Source organism: Labrus mixtus, chromosome 21 (assembly GCF_963584025.1).
Source record: "Labrus mixtus chromosome 21, fLabMix1.1, whole genome shotgun sequence".
NCBI classification, from domain to species: Eukaryota; Metazoa; Chordata; class Actinopteri; order Labriformes; family Labridae; genus Labrus; species Labrus mixtus.
Genome location: NC_083632.1, coordinates 12,065,972 through 12,086,625, shown reverse-complemented (window position 1 = coordinate 12,086,625; position 20,654 = coordinate 12,065,972). Strand labels below are relative to the sequence as shown.

The 20,654-nt window shown below is 39.9% G+C and overlaps 3 protein-coding genes across 4 annotated transcripts; all 3 read left to right on the top strand.

Annotated features, from left to right (window-relative positions):
• The first annotated feature begins 376 nt into the window (after positions 1-376).
• On the top strand, positions 377-9,793 carry LOC132954970 (protein FAM117A-like). The gene is made up of 8 exons (XM_061027538.1): positions 377-1,039; positions 1,768-1,913; positions 2,583-2,684; positions 3,030-3,149; positions 3,932-4,060; positions 4,148-4,334; positions 6,062-6,233; positions 8,053-9,793. The coding sequence occupies exons 1-8, from the start codon at positions 916-918 to the stop codon at positions 8,351-8,353; spliced, it is 1,281 nt and encodes a 426-aa protein (XP_060883521.1). The 5' UTR covers positions 377-915; the 3' UTR covers positions 8,354-9,793.
• A 447-nt stretch (positions 9,794-10,240) lies between these two features.
• On the top strand, positions 10,241-12,497 carry ndufa4b (NDUFA4 mitochondrial complex associated b). Its single transcript, XM_061027539.1, has 4 exons — positions 10,241-10,430; positions 11,588-11,676; positions 11,871-11,931; positions 12,151-12,497. The coding sequence occupies exons 1-4, from the start codon at positions 10,389-10,391 to the stop codon at positions 12,205-12,207; spliced, it is 249 nt and encodes an 82-aa protein (XP_060883522.1). The 5' UTR covers positions 10,241-10,388; the 3' UTR covers positions 12,208-12,497.
• A 1,043-nt stretch (positions 12,498-13,540) lies between these two features.
• On the top strand, positions 13,541-19,911 carry cenpt (centromere protein T). Of its 2 annotated transcripts, XM_061027536.1 has the most exons (14): positions 13,541-13,876; positions 14,165-14,261; positions 14,346-14,490; positions 14,574-14,667; positions 14,874-15,010; positions 15,153-15,210; positions 15,377-15,513; positions 15,992-16,851; positions 16,927-17,068; positions 17,387-17,668; positions 17,765-17,864; positions 18,054-18,224; positions 18,320-18,424; positions 19,504-19,911. In XM_061027536.1, exons 1-14 carry the CDS (start codon positions 13,791-13,793, stop codon positions 19,631-19,633), a joined length of 2,544 nt encoding a protein of 847 aa, XP_060883519.1. In that variant the 5' UTR covers positions 13,541-13,790; the 3' UTR covers positions 19,634-19,911. The 2 variants fall into 2 exon arrangements, with proteins under 2 accessions (XP_060883519.1, XP_060883518.1); XM_061027535.1 differs by having other exon boundaries at positions 15,992-17,068.
• The last annotated feature ends 743 nt before the right edge of the window (positions 19,912-20,654 follow it).

Below are 20,654 nucleotides of genomic sequence, written 5' to 3'. Positions count from 1 at the left end.
GTATTAAACAAATGTAATAAACTAAGGAGCTCACAGTCCTCCTGTTGGTACACATTAACTAATTACCAGCGTTAACATCAACCATTAATTGAGTTTTATAAAGTTGTTCATATATTTATATATATATTTACGGAGGATGGTTATAGCATAATTTTGAGGCATAAATTTGCTATTTTAACTCGACTTGTATGGCGAAAAATCAGTTGATACGAGATATGAATTCGGGGCGGTGACAACAAACTTCATTGTCCAACGTTTGACGGATTGACGGCGGATGGTCCTATAAGATAAAAGTCGATGCTGCCTCCGACCAATCAAAAGTGAGATCCAGAGTCAGGCCCGCCCCCTACATAATTAAATCCACACCAGCGTGCGTGGTGGAGTAAGTGTTTGGAGGTTGCCTTAAAACTAGAACGCGGAGGTGGAAAATCACCCTGACCACCTCCAAACTTTCTGGGGCTTCAAAAGACGCTCCAGTCCGAAAGAATTCAATGAAATACACCTCAAAGTTTCCTTAGAAGAAGCAAGAGTTGGCGTTGAAGTGACTTTTTGAAGCTGGAGCTGCTTCCTTGTTCGACAACGGGGTGAAATATCTCAACATCCTCACAAAGAAACTTTGCCTGCTAGGCTGCTAACTCGCACACAAGCCAGACAAAAAAAAAGTATGATTGCCGTTGAAGAAACGACCTCGAGGTTTTAGCAACGTCTCTTCCGTCGAGCTAAAGGTTGCTGAAAGTTGAATTAACTTCGAAATTCTTGTCTGAATGATTCAAGACCGAATTTGTTTTAACGGGGTTTGAATAGTCATCATCACCAGTGGAGGAAGGGTTACAGCTGGTCACTAGCCACACAGCGCCCCCAGATCTCCACCAGGCAGGACATCCATTGCTGCCGTGTACTCCCAAGTCTGGAGAGATGTCTGCCCGAGGTGGAGTGACACAGATCCGGGGAGCGGCTTTGGGTCCACAGCCCCTTAAAGCTACTGTTCCATATCAGCTGTCCAGCAAGCCTCGAGTAAACCGCAGAGATGGAAAGTCAGGTACAGCCCAACACCTGTCAAACTCTATATATGTGTATGCACTTAAAATATGATGCCATGATGAGAGAAGTTTTTAAAATCTATTAATGTCAATTACTTAAATAAGACCTTACAAGTTTTCCAAGGAAGGAATAGTACAACCTAACATCTGCTACTAATGCTCATTTCTATTATTGATTAATCTGGCAAGAACAGTTTTTTCTATGTATTAATCCATTAAACTATTAAATTAGCATATATCGTCATGACTTGATATTGCAAATTATCAGCACAAATATCAATTTTGCTTAACATAGGAGAAATAAAACAATTTAATCTTTATTCTTTGGAGACTATCTATAAAAATTAACATTAAATTATGATAATTTTAGGTAGTTATGACGAGCATTAGCACTGAATTCTGTCATTTCAAGATAAGTCAACACATCATTCAAACTCTTAATATAGTTTTTACTCTTAATAAGAAGCCTTGAGTGTAAATTCTAAGTGTAGCTACATTTCATCTTTAAATCCAATTTAACATTCTGCTGTATATTGTTAAAATACTATTTGTTGTTTCCAATATGAAATAGCAATTAATTATGTCAAATCTGAGCAAAAAGCTGCAAAATGCCCAGATTAAACATTCCTTACCTCACTCAAATCATCGCTGCAAACTGTTTAAAGATAGCAGGATTATTGATATTTTTCGCTGCATCTCAAATTAAAAGTTTTTTTGTGTCTGACAGCTGAAAAGGCCAAACTGCAGCAGCTGAGCTCTGGCATGAGGCGGACAGTGTCTCTTGACGCCATTATTGGCCCGTACCTGCAGGGACACTGGCCCAAAGAACCCGAGGGTCAGAGCAGCATTTGTCACAAGGACAAATCCACCCAGGTCAGCATCTGAGTGTGAACACAACAATGCAGACAGAACTGAACAGAATGCATGGCTTTAACACGTTTTCTTTTTCCAAATTAAGAATGTTCGCAGACGTGTTCTGAGGGGACAGATGGGGTAGGTCATGTTAAGAGAGATTAGTTAGCAGTTTTCTTAAAGATAGAGAGAAATTGGTAGGAGACGGAGGGAGTGTCTGCTGCTTGCACACATGTTACACAGTGAGAACCACAGCCATGAGAACAGTCCCTGAAGTCAGCTGATGAGGCCGTTTTGGCTGCACCTATCCTCTCTGCTCTGTGTGCAGGCACTCGCCAATGCTCGCTGTTTGCCCACATCCTCCCCCCCACCTCCCACCCGCTTTGTTTTTCAGTTTCTCCTGCTGTTTCACTCTTCTACAAGTGTGAAGAGAGAATCTGTGGGTGTGGATGATGTGATGTGGCTGCACCTCAGCCTTTTGAGCGTGATAAACATTGTTTAAGTGTGCAACTTTTGGCAAAGTATGTGTGAAGTCCTGATGTAATTTGTGACTGAAACATTTCTAGTGTTACATTTTTGTATAGTCACAAGGCATGGTCAGGGTTTATGGCATTACACACACATATATTCATTAGCTTGATGTGATATTGTTTAAACAAAATACCTAATGGTTACTCGCTTCTTTCCCAGACCCCGAACTCATGGTCGGATGATTCCCAGAGCAGGAGAGGCAGCAGCAGCAGCAGCCACAAACGATCAGCGTCATGGGGCAGTGCTGAGCATCTGCGAGAGGTGAGTTGACCCCAACATGTTTGTAACAAATCGGGTTGCTAAAGTAGGTGTTTTTTAAATATATCTACTTGCTGTAAAGTAAAGGCCTGACTCAATAATTGTGACAGCACTGAGCAACAGGAGATAGAATGACCTCATCTCTGGCAGTTTTCCCCATAGCTTAACTCCTCATCATACTTTGTGTTTGAAGTGTCACAGAATATATTAATCACTGCTTAAAAATGCTTGCAACATGCCTCTGAAGGGTGGTTAAGTGTTTGACATTTGTATGTTTAAATGACTTCCTCTATGTGTTTGTATGTACGTGCAAGCTGATTGACTCACAATAACCTCTGTTTGTCGCAGATTTCTAAACTCAAACAACAGCTGCAGCAGCGCAGCAGCAAACCTGCAGTCTCAGGGGGGCATGACAAAGACCGCCAGCGTGGCTATCCTCAGGGGAGCTGCAGCCTAGGAACCACTCAGGTACCCTAGCATCACCCTAACACACAAACTCACTGCTCTGATTACTCCAAACAAACATGTTTGTGCGTGTGTTTGCCGACTTTAAAAGCAGAGTTTACAGCACATCAGGAGTGTGGTGTGTCTGATGACAGTCCTCAGAGTGAACCAAACCATGCAGGAAGTTAGTGAACTAAAGCACTGAAGCAACAGGAAGACCACTACATCACATCAGCTTCTGCTTTTTGGAGCAAAATGTCGTTCTGCTTTTCATCACAGCTGGTCTGCACAGTCTTTGTGTGTGTGTGTGAGTGTGTGTGTGTGAGAGACACCCTCAGCTGGGCTAAGGTGTTTTCAGACCAGAATGTGGTGACAGGGTGATCAAACATGAGCTGATTTAGACCTGCGGGTATTGATGAGATTTAAATGAGGAAAGCACATTCTTTACGTCAGGTTTTTGTGAAACCAGGACTTAACTTAAGCAGACTGTGCTTCGACCAAGAGTGAGTCATCGTTCGATTCAGTACTTAAAATAATAAACTCCTTACTCGTCATTGAAAGAATTTAGCTATTTACAATACAAGAGTATTTCACAATAAAAAGGAAAAAAAGAAACTGATGAGAGTAACTGTATACACATGATTCTCCCCTCCACAGTATTATAATTAACAGTTAAATAAAACAATAACCCACATGACGAGCACATAACTATGCAAACCACAGACGACATACATTGCACATGGCACTGTCAGATCTGTTTGCTTTTCCACAGCAATGAATCCATTCTATTTGTTTTATGTTCTCAGACCCAACCAATTCCCATCCCCCTCTCTCCCCTGTCCACACTTGTCCCTCGACTGCGCTGCAGTGTGGAGGGCCTCAACCAGGAGCTGGAGGGCATGTTCATTTGCCAGCCTCCTCATCCTCAGCCCAGGGTAACTTAAGTTAACCCCTCCTCACTTTGAGAAGTACAGAGATATAATATGAAGGTAGTTTAACTATGGTAGTTTTCTTTTCCCCAGCTTCTTGAAGTTCCAGATGGTCATCGGGCTCCGGTACCTCCACAGAGCTGCAGCAGTGGATCTCAGAGTGATCCTGCAAACACACCCCTGTCCTCCTCGTCCTCATCCTCCTCACCCGGTTCTCCTCTCATCTACATCTCCACTTCCCCTACAATCTCTGAGGATGCACCTCCGGAGCAGCACCGAGGTCAGTCACTTGGTATGATATCATGATCCAAATTTGACTTCTCTCCACAAATCCCTTTTTACATTCCTACTGTTTTTAAAGACCGAAGAGAATCATGCCTCCTAGAACTTATCTTGAAGATCCTGTTTAGTTGAATGTTGTGCTATTATTTGGATTAAAAAGTGACCTGAAAACAAAAGAGAAAGTGAACAGCTCTGTGACATTAACACCTTTTGGCGCCCTCAAGCCTAAAATCAGAAAACCGCTCTCTGCTTGCATGTACAAAATCTCACAGGTAGCGTTCTGAAATAAGCCCAGATATACCCAAGCTCATCATCATGATGCTACAATGGTTAGCACTTGTAGTCCAAAACAGCATAGTAGTTCTGAAGTTGTTTTTATTCACCAGCCTTACACTATTGAGACCAATAATGCCAGAAAAGTACCGTTAGTCCTGTTTATTTTCTTAAAGGACATCGCATACAGGATTAAAATATCAATGTAATTTCCCTCAATCTCTTTCTGTGCACACTTTTTGTTTACAACAGGTCACAATTTATATATTGGACGGTATATGAGAAGTAATTACAGCAAAGCTGTGCATTCAATAACACACAGTGTTGACTGCCATAAATACTATGTAGTAGTAATGCGGTGGAACACTGACTGCAGATATATTTTAATTTAATTTTAACAGCCTAGATAAGAAAAGCCTAAAGAAAAAACACCTGAAGTGTGCATTCTTATTGTGTGTATTATTAACATTTAGATATGAAACTGAAGTCCACGGCTTCATTTGTCCTTTTTCTTCTGCTTTTTAAGTGTTACATCCAAGTCCAGTAACTTGGAGTCAGTAGAAATGTTCAAACTGGGCCCCTCCTCCTGAGCTCATCGCCCCCAGAAGTGCACACCTACTGCAGGACGTAGTGTGTACTTTTACTGCTTGTACCTACACCACAAGCTACCCCACGCTAGCACAAGCTAACAACCATTGTATGGCACCTACCTGTACAACCGAGAGCATGCCAACTTTGCGTCCACAGGTTAAAAACCAGCTTATGGTTCACCCTCGTTTCAGAACAAGCTTTATCTGCTTGGCATTTCTCACTATGGCTATATTTTGCAATACTTGTCAGTTTGAATCGTGTCCAATTGCTGAAATGTATCCATTTCAAAAACTCACCTGTACGCTGTCATTGGCTACTCACTTTTATCTTAAAACAATCATAACTGGAGAATCTGATACTAGTGACATCTCTTTCAATTATATCTTTTATTTCTTTAATCTCATTTTACCTTCTACTTTCCTTTAACTGTTTTGATCTCCTCTTACTGTTTTTATTTATTTAGTTGGTGTCTTGTGTCGCTTAGCTTCTTATGATGTTTGGGTTAATTATGTTGGTTGGGTTTTGTGTGGCTTCTGTTTTTGTTCCGGTCTTGTTGTTGTTTGGGCCTTTTTGTGTTAAAGTTCTTAGGTAAACTTCTGCATGGATGTCAAAGCACTTTGTGAACCCCTTTGTTTGTGCTTTACATATTAAGTACCGTAGTTATTATAATTCAACTCAGAATCGATACTAAGAAACTCCAGTTTGATTAATACTAAACGTTATTAATATTCTGCAAGAGTTTAGATAAACACTGATAATGTTTTCATTTATAGTAAACAAAACAGTCATTCCTCAACTCTTATTTAATGCTTTGTTAATCTCTCATTTCTAACAAACTGTTTTGTCCCCTGCTCTTTTCAGGTTTGACAGACAGCGCAGAGATGTGTCTGCTGTCTCCGTTCTCGTCCCAGAATGAAGCAGACCGCTCCCTGCCTCTGCTGATGTCGTCCTCCCCGGGGCCAAACAAGAGCTGCTGCTTCCAGAGAGAGCCTCCAGAAGGCTGCGAGAAAGTCCGAGTCTGGGAGGAGACGAGGTCTGAATGTTACGCATCTGAACTGAATTTCCAGACTTGTTTCACATGTGTGCCTCAAGTTACAATGATAGAAAACATTATAAAAACGGGACAGGGGTACCCCTTATAAGCTATCAGAATCCTTTTAATCGGGTCTCAAACACTTAATGGCAAATATTTAAAATGTTAACTCAAATACTCTATTGATATCCAGATGTTTTTATTACCCCTACACTGATGTTTCTCATACATTTTGCCACTTTAGTGTATGAATCCATACTGAGTCTGTGTGTTGCTGCCCTCTGTTGGCAGTTTAACTAATTACTCTTGCAATGACAAAATATCCCCTCTTGAGTTAAACTTCTATTTTCTCATTTCTATTATGAGAGTGCTTGCATAAGTTTAGTCAAGAAATCAAACATCTTTGAGAACCAAATTTCGAATCTCAATCAAGTTTTAGGATAGTTTAAGAAATTGGCTGATTAGTTGTTATTGTCAGTACTTTGTGTTATTCATGCCAGGGGCCCGTTTCTGAAAGAAGGTAACTCCAGCCCATTTCAGAGGGTGAGGTAACTTTACCTCTGAGTCTGTGAACCTAACCTGGGCGGGAGCAGGTTTTCTTCAGTGAACCCCGAGTTTCTCTCGGTCTCCTCCCTCTTTCAGAGCCAGAAACGCTGTTTCATTTCCTCATTCTTTCATTCAGTCCGTATCACGCGCGTGTTAGTGAAGGTTCAGTGTTTGTCTGAATAAAAATCCAGGTTGTTTTAATATATGTTAGGTAGGCAATACTACAGTGTATAAAACGAACTATTTTATCGAACGTCTTTTAGTCGATCCTCGGTATGAAGGGGCTGCATTACTCCGCCGGGAATTAGAGCCTACATTAACGTCAGGAGATGATCATTTAATTAGGCTTAATTAATAAACTAAACAGGATATAGCTGAGAGGATATTAAGCCTAGCCTATGAATACAGCTTTATGTTGGGGATAAAGTTAATGCACATTCAAATAGACTGAATGAAGTTAACTATAAATCTATATGAGCCTATTATGTTCTTATTTCATTTTGAGCTGTTTTAAAGTCGCCGTTCTTAATGAAAATAAATTGTAGGTTTAATGGGCCTACAATTCCACCAGATTTGACCTGCAATAGGCCTATAATAATTCTGATTAAATATTAAATTAATAGACTTCATTACGCGCTGATGTGAGCAGCTGTTTTCTCTTACACCACTTTTGAAGTGCTTAGTGTTACTCTTTTTGCTGCTTAAAACCTGTTCATATTCTCCGTATGTCGTATAAAGATAGACTTTATTTCGAGATGGTTAAAGTAGGAGGATCTCTTTTTTGTCACCTGTTGCCATGGTGAATCGTAGAATCGGGGCTCCATTCATGGTGGCTTTTTATCTTCGTGGTGCACACGCTGAACACCGAGTGGACCTACTCAGAGTTGACTTAACAAATTTAAATCTGCTGATCTGGAACCGAAAACTCAGAGTTTTCCATCTGAGAGTAAATCAACTCAGAGCTCAGGGTTAGACTGAAGGTGTGTTGAACCTTCTTTCAGAAACAGGCCCCTGGTCACCTCTCTCCTCCTGTGTTGTTTCAACCTGTGTATTTTACTGTGAAAACAAATCAGGGTGTAAACTTCTGTAACAGTCATACTAACTTGGCAACTTGTTGTCGTGAATGAGAACCTTTGAGAGTCCATAGCCTGTGAAGTCTTTGAGTCTGGATTGACTAAATCTCATCCTGTGTGTTGATGTAACCAAACCTCATTCTTGATTTGTAATTGTTTCGTTATCAGTGTCTAACAGCCATTCTCTGTTTATTCTGTAGCCACTCACACCAACTGAAGCCCACCCTAATCTCCTCCTGCCCTGACCCGAACAAGGTAAACTTCACCCCCCATGGAGGCTCTGCCTTCTGCCCCGTCAGCCTCCTGAAGCCCCTGCTCCCCTCCATGGACCTGCTGTTCCGCAGCCTTGCCGTCTCTCCAGCGGGCAGCTGCTCGAGCCAGGGAACCAGCTCCTGCCAGGCAACATCCTCCGGCGACCGGGTCGCTCCTCCTGATCCTCCTTCAACAGCGCTCACTGCTGCTGTGGTGGGAGAAGGCTTGGGGGAGGGGCTTGCATTCTGATCTTTTTCTTTGTGTAAAATGATAATGCAAATAATCTCATTGGTCTGGTACAAGTTGGTCAAAATTGCTTTATATTAAGGAAGGAAAATTCCTTTTCTATATAGGTCTAAAATCTTAAAATGAAAAAAAAAAAATATTGAAAGAAAAATTGATAACTATGTGCTTTAAGAGCTACTTGTTTAGGATTTCTGGGCATATTGACATTTTTTGGTTCTCATTTCATAATCCAAAGATGTATTTTAGGCCAAACACCAGTGCAGATCTTCTCGCATCTTTAAGTCTTTATCAATCACTGCACATTTTCTGCCCAAAGAAGCCGTGGCAGACACTTATTTCTTGATCCTTTGTTTCGCTTACTCTACCCAGAGTATAAATATTTTGGGCAGAGTAAGAAAAGCTGCATCTTGGATAAGTGGATTTTAAGTATTGATATATATTCTCTGCGATTCACCTTCAGTTCTTTTTACCTAATCTGACCTCGCACCTCCCTCTGGTGTACAAAGCACGACAAATCAGTTGGGTACTTTTAATTTACCTGATTAGAAAAAAAAAAAAACATGACGCAATGAATTATTTTTGTAGACTTAAGGGAATTTAAAGGTGTTGGACTTGGGTAGCATCGATACCTAAAGGCGTCAGCTCATGCATTCCTACTTTAAAAAGTTACACAGCTGTTTATATGTTGGTCATCTTGTTTACTTGTTTAAAAAAAGAACTTGTGCATGTGTTAATGGACACGACCTGTCCTGCCCTGATGTGTGCTTGATGCTATGTGTATAGTTTTGAGGTTTCACGACCTAGTCGACTACCTAACCAGTTTTAGTGGTGTAGATTGTTTCCCCGAAGATGTTCCTCTTCTTCTGCCGAGCTGACAAAGTTTTGACGTTCAGATAGTTTTATTTCTGGTAGACATGTTTGCACAAATTGAACTGCTACGTTTGAGTCGCATTTCTTATTTTTATATCCACTTTTTGTACGTTAAGAGTAGTAATGTGTATTTTCTACATCTTTTTCAATTACCTGCAACATAAGCTAAAAAAAAAAAAGAAAATGTTACTTGTGGTTTTGTTCTGTCGGTATAATTGAGGCAGGTGTTACATGAGATACTGTATTGGTGGATTTTTATGCACTTCCAGGAGAAGGTTTCTTCCATATGTTAAGTGTGGCTGACAGGAGTTTTGTTTGTGTGTGTGTGTGCATGTGGATGAACAGTTAAATAGTCTGATTTTTATTTTGACTTACTTCTCCTAGTTTAGTATCCTGGTGAAAATACTGATGAAATGAAACATTGTATTCAAAATAAGCCTCAAATTCGATGTTTTCTGTATCAGTGTGAATGCTGGGGATGTGCTGTTTCTCTCAGGTTCTGCGTTCTGTCCACATAAATATGACTGATAAAATGATGTGTTTGTGGTTTATTAAAGTAGTCTTAAGTTATAACTCCTTTTGCTCTGTTCTGCATTCCAACTACCTCCACGAAGGCGTCAAAGTTTCAGTTGGTATTAGTTAGGTATCTTTTTTTTTCTAATATGTATTTACCAGCCAGTGTGTGAGTAACTAGTCTTCAAAGTTATTCTCCCTGTGCAGATGTGACAAATGATGACATTTTGTAAGTTTATCTTCCCTTGTAGTGTGGCACAGTCATTTCAGTCAGACTATGTAGTGCCTACACACTGTGTTTATCAATGCAAGAATATATGATTGTGTAATGGCTCCTTCTACAGTGGACTAAAAACGTTTTTAATCTCATTCTTGAGATGTTTGAGTTACGAAAATGATAAGTGAAGACTTTTCTTTAAGACCTTCAGTTGCTCTACCCCACATGGTATACACTCGGTTACATTAACAGGGTACAAATGTACAGCTGTTGCCGTTGCATTGTGGGATTGGCTGGCAGCAGAGGAGGTGGTGAACACTTCACTGTACGTTCAGCTCCGTAGGTAACCCGCACGAGCTCGTCTGGAAGAAGACGCGTGCAATTCTCCACCCGCAGATTTTCTGCTAACGGACTCCGTCAGCGAGAGGATTGTTTGCCATGTTGGGGACGGTCGTCAAACAGTTAAAGAGCCACCCAGCTGTAAGTCATGTCTAATGTATTTTGTTATAACATTTGAACGACCCGGTGACATTGAAAGCGCTAGCAGGACGCGCGTGGGGCAGGCGCGCGCATATTCTCCAAAATCACACCCTTGTGATGTGATGAATTATCATCGCTGCTTTTTTAATTTAATATTACTTATCAGCTTCACAGGAAAAGTAAAGGTTTTTCATTATTTCATTATTCTGGCCTGTTATCGGCTATTTAAAATAGCATCACATGCCTCGACATAGATTTTGGATACAACGATATAGCCTACATATATCACCAAATAAAAAATACATTAAAAAGCCCACATTTGTTATCCTACTCATTCCCCTTTTTACCTTTTCTATGCACGTTTAGATATGTTTTCATCCGTTCCTCCCATAGAGCTTTTATTTTCTTATTGGCCCCCCTTTAAGCTTTTATTTTTTTCTTCCTTATGCAGCATTTTATAATGAAGCCACCTGCTCTCGATGAGCAAATAAAATTAGCTTGTTTGAGGCCCGAAATCTCGGTCATGTGAGGGGAATAAATAGCAGGTACAGTATAGCCTGCCCTTATGTCCACAGCCATGTATGTAGGGCTGTAAAGCACGTACACAGCACACTGTATTGACTGGCATGACTCAGGGCTCAAGGATTGCACGAGTGTTTATCAAGGACGAATGGGTGAGAGTGCTATGATACGGTTGAGTCCTTTATTAGATTACTGGGTACAAATGTTTTTGTCTCATACTAAATAATGCAAGCTCTCATTTAACGTATTTGTCTTTTAATGAGGTTTTTTTTTAGCCTTTAGGCATGTGCATACACTGAACACACTGGCACTTCATATTCACAATTTTGCTGCAGGAATGAAATGTAAGGGTACATCGCCAACAAGGAGTCAATACCAATAATATATCATATAATAATTATCCTGTTTCCCTGTGAATCGCTGGATTATTTGAGTACTTAAAAAAAAAAAAAGGTAAACTACTGAGACGATGGATCACATGAAGAATACCTTGGGATCTCAGAATGAATAACAAATGTAAATCTCAACTAATGCAAACAACAGATGATTTTCATTGTTGTTTATAGGTCTTGATTTAAAAAAAAATATTTGAACATTGGTACATTATAATGTGTTTATCTTTTTTCTTTCTCTAGCTCATTCCCCTCTTCGTTTTCATTGGTGGCGGGGCAACCATGAGCATGGTGTATCTGGCTCGGCTAGCTCTGAAAAACCCTGATGTCTCGTAAGTTAAATCTGAATCAAGTATGATTCATAGGGGGGGTCCAACTTTTTTTAAAAACTTTAATCCCTTTGTTGGCCTCAATACACCAGTACCTTTTTTTAAAATGTCTTTCAAACCTCAGAGTGTGGTTACGTATAAGGTATTTTTTTTAAAAACCACAATATCAAATATTTTTTCTTATTTTCTTTCCTTAGATGGGATCGTAAGAACAACCCTGAGCCCTGGAACAACATGCAGCCTGACCATCAGTACAAAGTACGAGCATTTATCAACATTTTGCACAAATAACTTCTACTGTTCTGATGCATTCGATTGTCAACTGTAATTTTCTTTAAATGGCTGTTGAGTTAAATATAAAGTGAAACCATATTTCTGTGTGGGATAAGCCATATCAATTCTGTTATCTTGCCTCAAAGTTCAAACTGCCTCCCTTGTACTGATTGTGTACATTTGTTACTGTGTGTGTATTTTCAGCTTTTCACGGTCAACATGGACTACTCCAAATTGAAGAAGGACAGGCCTGATTTCTAAGTCACCCAGTCCATTCGCCTCTCTGACATTGCCGTCAGCGTGAGATGCCATTGCACTTTTTGCCAAACACAAAACAAGCCCATGCCGCTGAATGAAGGTTGAATCACACACTGTGTGCTGCACTCGTTCAGTCAGTTCATTTCCAGTGTGAAGGGGAAAGGGATCATTCACTTATTCACATTCACATATGTGACTTGAACATAAAAAAGAAAACAGGCAACCACCTGTTTTACTAATTGATGAATTTATTTTTGTCTTTGTTGTAAATTATTAAAACCATTTAAATCTCACATCTTCTGGTATGTGTATTTTTTCCACAGTTAACTGTAGTTTTGATTATGAAATAAGTCTGACTCAACTCTTTTATTCTTAAAATCTTATATATTTAGCCAATCAGTAGTAAAGAACCATTACGGTTAGCACAGAATATCTTGAAACATGCCTCAGAAAAACTTGTAAGAGAAGACCTTATTAACAAATAACTCTGCTATAAGACGGTTAATCAGTATGAGTAGATCTGTGATTAAGAAATAACTGTGAGCTATAAAAGACAGTAAATCAGTAATAGTAGGCCTATATGATTAAGAAAAAATAAAAATGTACAAAATAACGCTTTGAAAGCATTTCAGTAAATTCAGTTATGATGTTTTGAAGCTTGTAGGAAATACATGTTGCACTGTTAGAACCCTGATGAACCCTCTGGTGACAAATACAATTCCTCTGCAGCGACATGATGTTGCTCTGGTACAAGAAATTGGTGGTGGTGATGGGGGGGGGTCGATAATAAACATTTGCATCGTGTGGTTAAGTAGCTTGTTAAAATAAATCACAATATGAGAGAATAGTGTAGCCTATCAGTATTTTCTGTGTGTCAAAGATAAAACAAGTGATGAATTATGCATGTCTGGGTAACACTGGACATACGGGGTGCTCACAAAATTAGACCATTACATTTAAGATATATTTAAACCAAAAACTGAACCCTCTGTTATCCATATATTCGTCAATTGGCGGCAGTAATGCTCTGCTTGGCGGCAAATAGCTATTTTAGTATCACAGGAAAATAACAAATTATTTGTTTAATATAAATATCTAGACAGTATATGTACACATTTGTAAATAATATACATAAATAGCCTAGATAAATATAGTTGCACTGGTTTTTAGTAATTCACTTATATATTTTTTATTTTATGTTTCTGTATTTTTGGATCCGTTCTAATAACCTCGGTACAGTAGGTGGCGGTATACACCTTAAAATTGGGATTTCACTCCGTCAAAAAAAAAAAAAAACACAAGAAGGAAGAAGAAAAGATCTGTTCTCGCGAGATTTACTTAAAAATAACGCGGGGAGGTATGACGAACGAAACCGTTGAAGAAAGAACATGGCGAGAGAAATGACTGTCAACAGAAGATAAACAATGTTGACGTAGAGAAAGCTTCTTATAAATGACACTTCGGGAACAGCGTTGTCCAGCAAACCCGCCAATTCTTCAAGAAAGAAACCTTAAGTGGTTAAAAACTCCTCTGCTTAGTGAGAATAGGTTTGTGTGTAACATCAGCTGTTTGAGCTCAGTGTCTAAATGGATCATACGGAGGACTTGTCTGCTCGGGTCTTACTCAAACATATTCTCACCACCGAGCCACCTAGGACTCCCATTACCCGCAGGTAATTCAACCACACCTTGACCTTTCTAAAGTATTTCAGTGAAAGATGTAGCTTGAGTTGATGCAATGTGTGATTCCAGTCTATGATTAACAGCTATCTAAGGTAATGCTGCTGTATCCTCTTTGTGGTTGTTTGTTTTGGGCTTACAGTCCATATCAAAGCTTGGTTTAACACAGAAGATAGGGCTAGTTTGAAGACTTTGAATCTACAGTACCCAGTGCATTATTCATTCTTAGTGTGTGATCTTTTTCTTTTCTTTAGTGCCTCCAAAGCAGCAGTGAATACCAGTGCGACCAGCCGCAGCAGTAGACAGGGTAACAAAGATGGTGGAGCCCAAACCCCTCAGGACCTCCTGAGGCACAGTCTGAAGCATAGACTACGTGAGGTGAGGAGAACCAGCAGAGCTAAGGCTGATCATGGACATGTTGTCGAATCTCTTAAGGGCTCAACTAACTTTCCTCTTTTTTAGAGTATAACCAGAAAATCCCTGCCCCCACCTAAAAGAAGGACCGCTTCAGTCGTGCTAAAGAGAATTAACATGCCTGCGACGGCCTCCATGCTTTTCGATGACGGAGACACACCGAGACACATACTCAGGAACATCCTGCGGACAGGTATGTGCATCAGACTGCTTGCACTCACAACTCATTGTGCAGCTGTTAGTTTTTCTTTTCTAACGGTAACTATAACGGTTTAGAGCCTGTGAGAACTCCTGTGGTACATGACAGAGCTGCTTCAGGTGAGCCGCAGCCTTCTTCAGCAAACTCAAGCATTGCAAGCAAGCGTCAAAGGTGAGCAGCTGTTTTTACGATGCATTGTATTTTTAATCATCTACAATGTTGTAGTTGTTAAGTGTCAGTTTGATACTTTTACGGCCATAACAACATCCATCCTTACTTGCAGTATGTCCTTAAATCTAAACTCTGTAAGCAAGTGACTAAGTAATGTTGTGTTTGCTTGACTGTATTTTCTCTTCTTTTCTCTGCTTGACTTTCAGCACTGAGCTGTCCGGGTTTGACTTGCCTGATTTAACTATTAGCGACGTCGTAAGTACCGCAAAGGGATTGAGCAGAAAGAGGCCACGTCGGAGCCTGAATGTAACAGCTTTTGAAAAACGCCTTCGAGATGGAGAAGGTAAACTTAAATAGTTTGCTGTGAAGTCATACATTTGAAATAAATGTTGAGTGTTATAGTGGTTAGCAACATGTGAGCTGTATCAGAGCATATTTGTTCTTTATGATACTTTTAAATAGCTCTTGCATGCTTGTGCTTACAGATGTTGAAGGGCAAAATGAAGAAGCATCACAGGACAATTCCTCCCTCTCTTTGTCAAGGTAAGTTTTATATTATACAACAACTAAGTCTCTTTAACTTTCCATTTATTTCAGTCTGACACCTTTTTATTAAGAAAATCCTTTTCTATCCAATAACTATTGGATTGCTGTGTGCAATGTTATTGAGTGTACAGATAACTTAAGGCCTGTCTGATCTGTTTCAAAGTTCAACTTCTCTGAGCCTAAAAACACCCTACGTGGATGTTCACACGGAGAAAAGGGGTCTGCAGAGGCGGGTTTCTAACCGAAGAAAAATCACAGAGGAAGAATTTGGTGCTGCTGTGAATAGAAGGCACATGGGAGGTAATTACTGACCATACACACTTGATGAACATGTGAAATGTGTCCTTTTTGTTTCAGGTGTTAGCTGAATCAGAATTTGTCAAGTCAATGAGATCCCTGATTGGTTATTATTTTTCAATTAACTGTTTGAACTGTATCGTGTCAAGACATTTTAATAACACTCCAGCATGTGTTGGGAAAATGTAGTTTATTCTAATATGTTTTACAGAGATTAATCAGCAGCTGTAGAACCTAATGATATAAAACATGAGAAGTGGAGCTTACGCCGACATAACTTCACCCAGGAAAATAACAAAAACAGTTCACTTGTTGGACGTTTTTTATTGAATAATGGATCCAGAAAGTATTTGTTTTAACCCAGTTCTTTTTCAAGCTTAAGGAGTGTCTGGCCAGTTTCTGGGAGTAATAATGTTTACAGAATAAAAATAATACTTTCATTGCTGATTACTCTTCTCTCCCTCCCTTTTTGATCACCCAGAGGCAAGCAGCTTCGTGCAGCCAGAGCGGGGTCCCAGTGACACCGCTTATTCTGAGGGCTTCACTTTGGGCCTGAGCAAACTCAGTGAACCTGATATCACCACTGATATTCTCCACTGTAACACAGCTCTTTACGCCCAGACTGATGCAATGACCTCCAACTACACCACTGTTGCAACCCAGGACAAACCGACTGCGATGGCGTCTCAGCTGCAGAGGCAAATGTCTGAGATGGAGCAGAGCGAACTCAGGGAGGAGAAATCAATGAACGCATTTCCAACTGAAGAGGAGGCTGTGGCAGAACCTCAGGGTGAAGAATATATTTCTGAGTCTCAAGAGAATGCAGGGGGAAGCACCACTAACGGTCAAGCTCAAGATGTTGCAGTCATGTCAAAGTCTGAGGACGAGGAGAATGTAGTGGAAGCTCAGACAGGAGAGGAGGGGGCGACTGATTCTCAGGCTGATGAAGAAGAAGAAGAAAAGGAGGATGGTGGAGTTGATTCCGAGCCTGAAGAGGATGGTACAACCAGGTCTCAGTCTGAGGAGGTTCAGCCAGACTCTCGAACCCAAGAAGAAAAAGAAGAAGAAGAAGAAGAAGAAGAAAAAGAGGATGCTGTTGAATCTCAAATTGAAGAGGAATGTGCTGTTGATGCACAGCATGAGGAAGAGGAAAAGGACGAAGATGATGCAGTTGACTCTCAAAGTGACGAAAAAGAATCTGCTGTGGATTCTCTGCCGGAGGAGGAGGAGGAGGAAGAAGAAGAGGAGGAAGTTGCTGAGTATGAAAGTAATCAAGAGGATCCTGCAGAAGTTAGTGTTTCCCAATTTAAACCTGAAGATGAGCATGATGGTGAGGAGGAGGTGGAGGAAGATGGTGAGGAGGTGGAGGGGGAGGAGGAGGTGGAGGAAGATGGTGAGGTGGAGGAAGATGGTGAGGTGGAGGAAGATGGGGAGCAGGCATCAGAACAGCTGGATGGGGATCTTGAACACGTCAGTCGAAGGGCTCATCGCTCTGAGGGAGGACTTGTTGTGCCGGTTACCGAAGCAGAGGGGGATCTGGCAGATGGACCCGAAGCAAGTAAGGAAGGATTAACGAATATTCTATTTAACGGTTGATGATGGAATATAAATGAATATTTTCAAGAGACACATCTTTTTAATCAGCTACGTGGCGCACGTGTAATTTGTTTGGCCCAAATTTAAAACTATAAAATGAGTTTAAATGAAACATACCATAACCTGTGGTAAATGTACAGAAATCATGCCTCGTTGGGTTTATTTGAAATATGTTAGCCAAAATGTTAAATACAAGTTAAAAAAAATGCAAAGCTTTAAATAAATATCCTAACTTAAGAATGTAAGTCTCTGTTTCTTAACTTGGTGTTCTTGTTTGTAGGATTGTCTGACGGCAAGAGCAAGGCATACACTACTTTCGATCTACAAAACATTGCAGAGATGGGAAGCCATGAGAGCGGTCCGCCTCACTCAACTGAGTTCTCTAACCATGGACAGAGGGACGCTTCCGAGGCTGAAAAAGAAAACTCTTTTGATCCCCCGCCAGTGATGCAGGATATTGAAGACAATGGGCAAATGAGTGACGAGTCACCTGAAGAGGCTGCTGCTCAGGAGGAGGAGGAGGAGGAGGAGGAGGAGTGGGAGGATGATGAAGAGATTGAAGGTCTTGCTGTTTTGCAAATCAGGTTTTTTTTTTTGTTTTTTTTTACTAATTAGAATGAGTCCTAAACATCTTGTGTTTATTTGCTTAAATCTTCAGACGCACCGAGTAAGACTCCAGCATTTGTCAGACAGAAAAGAGACCTTCTTCGCCCCGATCCTCTGGCCTCGCCTTCTGTTCTTAAGAATATTCAAGCCAGGCAAGTATCCATACCTGCCACAGTGATACATTTTGTCCCTTTTACAAACATGGCTGCAATTTTTTTAATTTAAAAATGACATAAATATATGTTCTGGAGCTGATCAAATATTGTCCTACTGGTGCAGAGTGTCAGACATCAGATGTAGCTGAAACAAATCTTTTAACCAGTCTCTTGTTCCGCCAACAGTGCAAGTGACAGCGGAGATTTGCCTGCACCTGCACCCAAGCAGGTGAGGAAGAGGAGGGCAGGTCCGTCGAGAAAGGCAGGAGGTCTTCCTAAGAACTACCTGATGAGTATCTTCAAACACTTTGCCAAAACAAAAGTCTCCGCAGATGTTTACCCCGTCCTACAAGAAATGTAAGGAAACTGTGACATCAGTCAAATATAGAAGACATCGTGGATACCCCGTCATGTACAGTACAAACACTTGTTTCATTCTGTGTCTTTCACAGAATGGATAAATTCTTCGAGCGGCTTGCAGACGACTTGGAGACGTACGCAATTCACGCAAAGAGAAAAACCATCGAGGTGGAAGATGCTGAACTTCTGCTGAGAAGGTAGGCGTGCTGTGTGCTCCATTCTTTGTGCATTAAGTTACAGGACGGCCTGAATGACTTTTTTGAACAAAAGTTTTTAGTATGACGAAAGAAGAAAATAAAACAAGAGCCAATGTCAACAGTTTTCAGAAATTAAAAAGGAAGGGGCTTACGAATTAGGTTGATGGTTACGCAGACAGATAGTTTGCCATGAGGTAGATAACTAAAAACACTTTCAGCATTTAGAAACAGCTATATCAATGTAAAAGACTATTTCATACTTACACTCAAACTTTAATGCTGGACTTCACTTACAGTTTTATCATTAGGGGCGGGATTGAATAAAGTAACTCCACAATCTTCAAACATGCCTTAAGGGAATATTCGGCCACTAGGGGGCAGTGCAGGAAGATCTATGAAGCACACCATGAACATAAGAAAATAACAGTATTAACGCAAATTAATTTCTTATAGGTGTGTACAGATAGTTACGTATGTTCAAAACCAGAGGACAAATAGCAACATAAGCATTCATTGTAGTTCTGTTTTTGGCAACCTGACCAATGTGATAATTTCAATATTTATTCTGCCCTCAGTTCTGTTTGGATCTAAAACAACTTCTGAAATATCTCATTCTGTTTACTAAATAATCTTGCATAACGTTAACCAGCTAATCACCAAGTTCTTGTCAGTCTCGCCTGATGCTTGTGAAGGCAGAGAACTGTTTTGTTTTTAAGGCTCCTTGGCTGAAACACCTGCTTGTACTGATCTGAGATTCTTCTTACTTTATACTGCAACACATAAAAATAAATCTCAGAATTCAAACATTGATCACATCAATTTATAAAGAAGAACAGCAAGAGTTATAGGGAGGGAGGGATGTGATACTGTCAGATCTATAGTAAAAGAAATAAGTACTGTTGCAGAAAAAAGAGTGTAAAGCAAAAAATGATATTGACCTCTGGGTGGCAGGCTTGAGCTCCATGTAGGGATGAGTGTAATCTGAGCAGAGAAAATAGAAAACAGTATACAGCCGGCTTTAAAACGTGCCTGAGGCTTTGAAATATGTTTCTCATCTTTGTTGAACTTGTGTATTGAAGGCAGGGTCATGTGAGCGACAAGGTGCCAGTGGAAGTGCTGATTGAAAAATATCTGCGTATGGACCAGCGCAGGCTCCTGATCCCCATAGCAACCAGTGGAAATGTTGTTTTCCCTAAAAAGCGGAGATGAATGTTGGATTTGACCTTTTTATTGTATTTTTTTTTTTTGGCTCTGGTTTCATCTTGTGGACTGCTTCAGATTCACTTTACGCTGCATTTGATGTAAATATGTTTAATAAGCCTGAAATCTTTTGTGATGTGTGTGTAGGCTTTTTCTGTCTTATTATCTATTTCTGTAAAGGCTCAAGTTTGTTGCTTCTCTGCCTTAGTGTTTCTCCTTCTCTTGTTTAAACGGCCTTATTCAGCAAAGTTTGAATCTGTAATAAAACTAATCATAATACACATCAATGCTATTTGTCAATTCTCCATTCATTCATTTGTATAAATGACCACCATGCTTCACTTCACAGATTAAGGAAAAAATCGCACTTGCATTATGCATTCATAAAAAGAGTTTTATTGATTTAAGATAAAAGCTCGGTACTGAAGACGAAAAAAAGCCACTACAGAGGGATTTTCAAGATACCTATGCAGCATTTAGTTGGATTTAAATAACTTCCAGGTCTTGATAACTATTGAAGAACGGTGATAGAAAAGTTATTCTCGGGTTATTCATTAATGTAGTTATCTGAAAAAGTTAACAGAATGTTTTTTTTTTCTGACTACAATAATCTTTGTTTTACATGGGCAGTGTGAAAAAAAAAAAACCCTAAGCCTGAACAGATGTATAAACTCATGATAACACCTTTTTATGACAGATGTTTTACATGCCTTCTTAAAAGTCTGCTATGTAGAGTGGACTTAAACTTCCTCAAAGACAACTTGACCATGTTGAAAGTAAACCCTGGAACGACAAAGCATAAAAAGTTTAAACTTAGCATGTTATTATACAAATCTGCCTGTTGTATTATGATGTATGATATGAAGAAATCTGACAAGTCTCACATTGATTTCTGGAAAGGATTGTCATTTTGAAAAAGGTAATTATGTAAGATACCTGGAATCAGTTGAACTGGTTTAAACTATTTTGATGACGCAAGCTGTTTCTTTATGACAAGCTGTTTTACGGAAAATGTCATCAATTCATCAGC

Excerpts from the sequence above, each read along its gene's own strand:
- LOC132954970 (XM_061027538.1), top strand. The coding sequence starts at position 916 with ATGTCTGCCCGAGGTGGAGTGACACAGATCCGGGGAGCGGCTTTGGGT. Across the intron at positions 2,685-3,029 it reads GTGCTGAGCATCTGCGAGAG|ATTTCTAAACTCAAACAACA; the intron begins GTGAGTTGACCC and ends TGTTTGTCGCAG. Across the intron at positions 4,335-6,061 it reads ACCTCCGGAGCAGCACCGAG|GTTTGACAGACAGCGCAGAG; the intron begins GTCAGTCACTTG and ends TGCTCTTTTCAG.
- ndufa4b (XM_061027539.1), top strand. The coding sequence starts at position 10,389 with ATGTTGGGGACGGTCGTCAAACAGTTAAAGAGCCACCCAGCT. Across the intron at positions 11,677-11,870 it reads CTGAAAAACCCTGATGTCTC|ATGGGATCGTAAGAACAACC; the intron begins GTAAGTTAAATC and ends TTCTTTCCTTAG. Across the intron at positions 11,932-12,150 it reads AGCCTGACCATCAGTACAAA|CTTTTCACGGTCAACATGGA; the intron begins GTACGAGCATTT and ends GTGTATTTTCAG.
- cenpt (XM_061027535.1), top strand. The coding sequence starts at position 13,791 with ATGGATCATACGGAGGACTTGTCTGCTCGGGTCTTACTCAAACATATT. Across the intron at positions 15,514-15,991 it reads GAATAGAAGGCACATGGGAG|AGGCAAGCAGCTTCGTGCAG; the intron begins GTAATTACTGAC and ends TTGATCACCCAG. Across the intron at positions 18,425-19,503 it reads GCTGAACTTCTGCTGAGAAG|GCAGGGTCATGTGAGCGACA; the intron begins GTAGGCGTGCTG and ends TGTGTATTGAAG.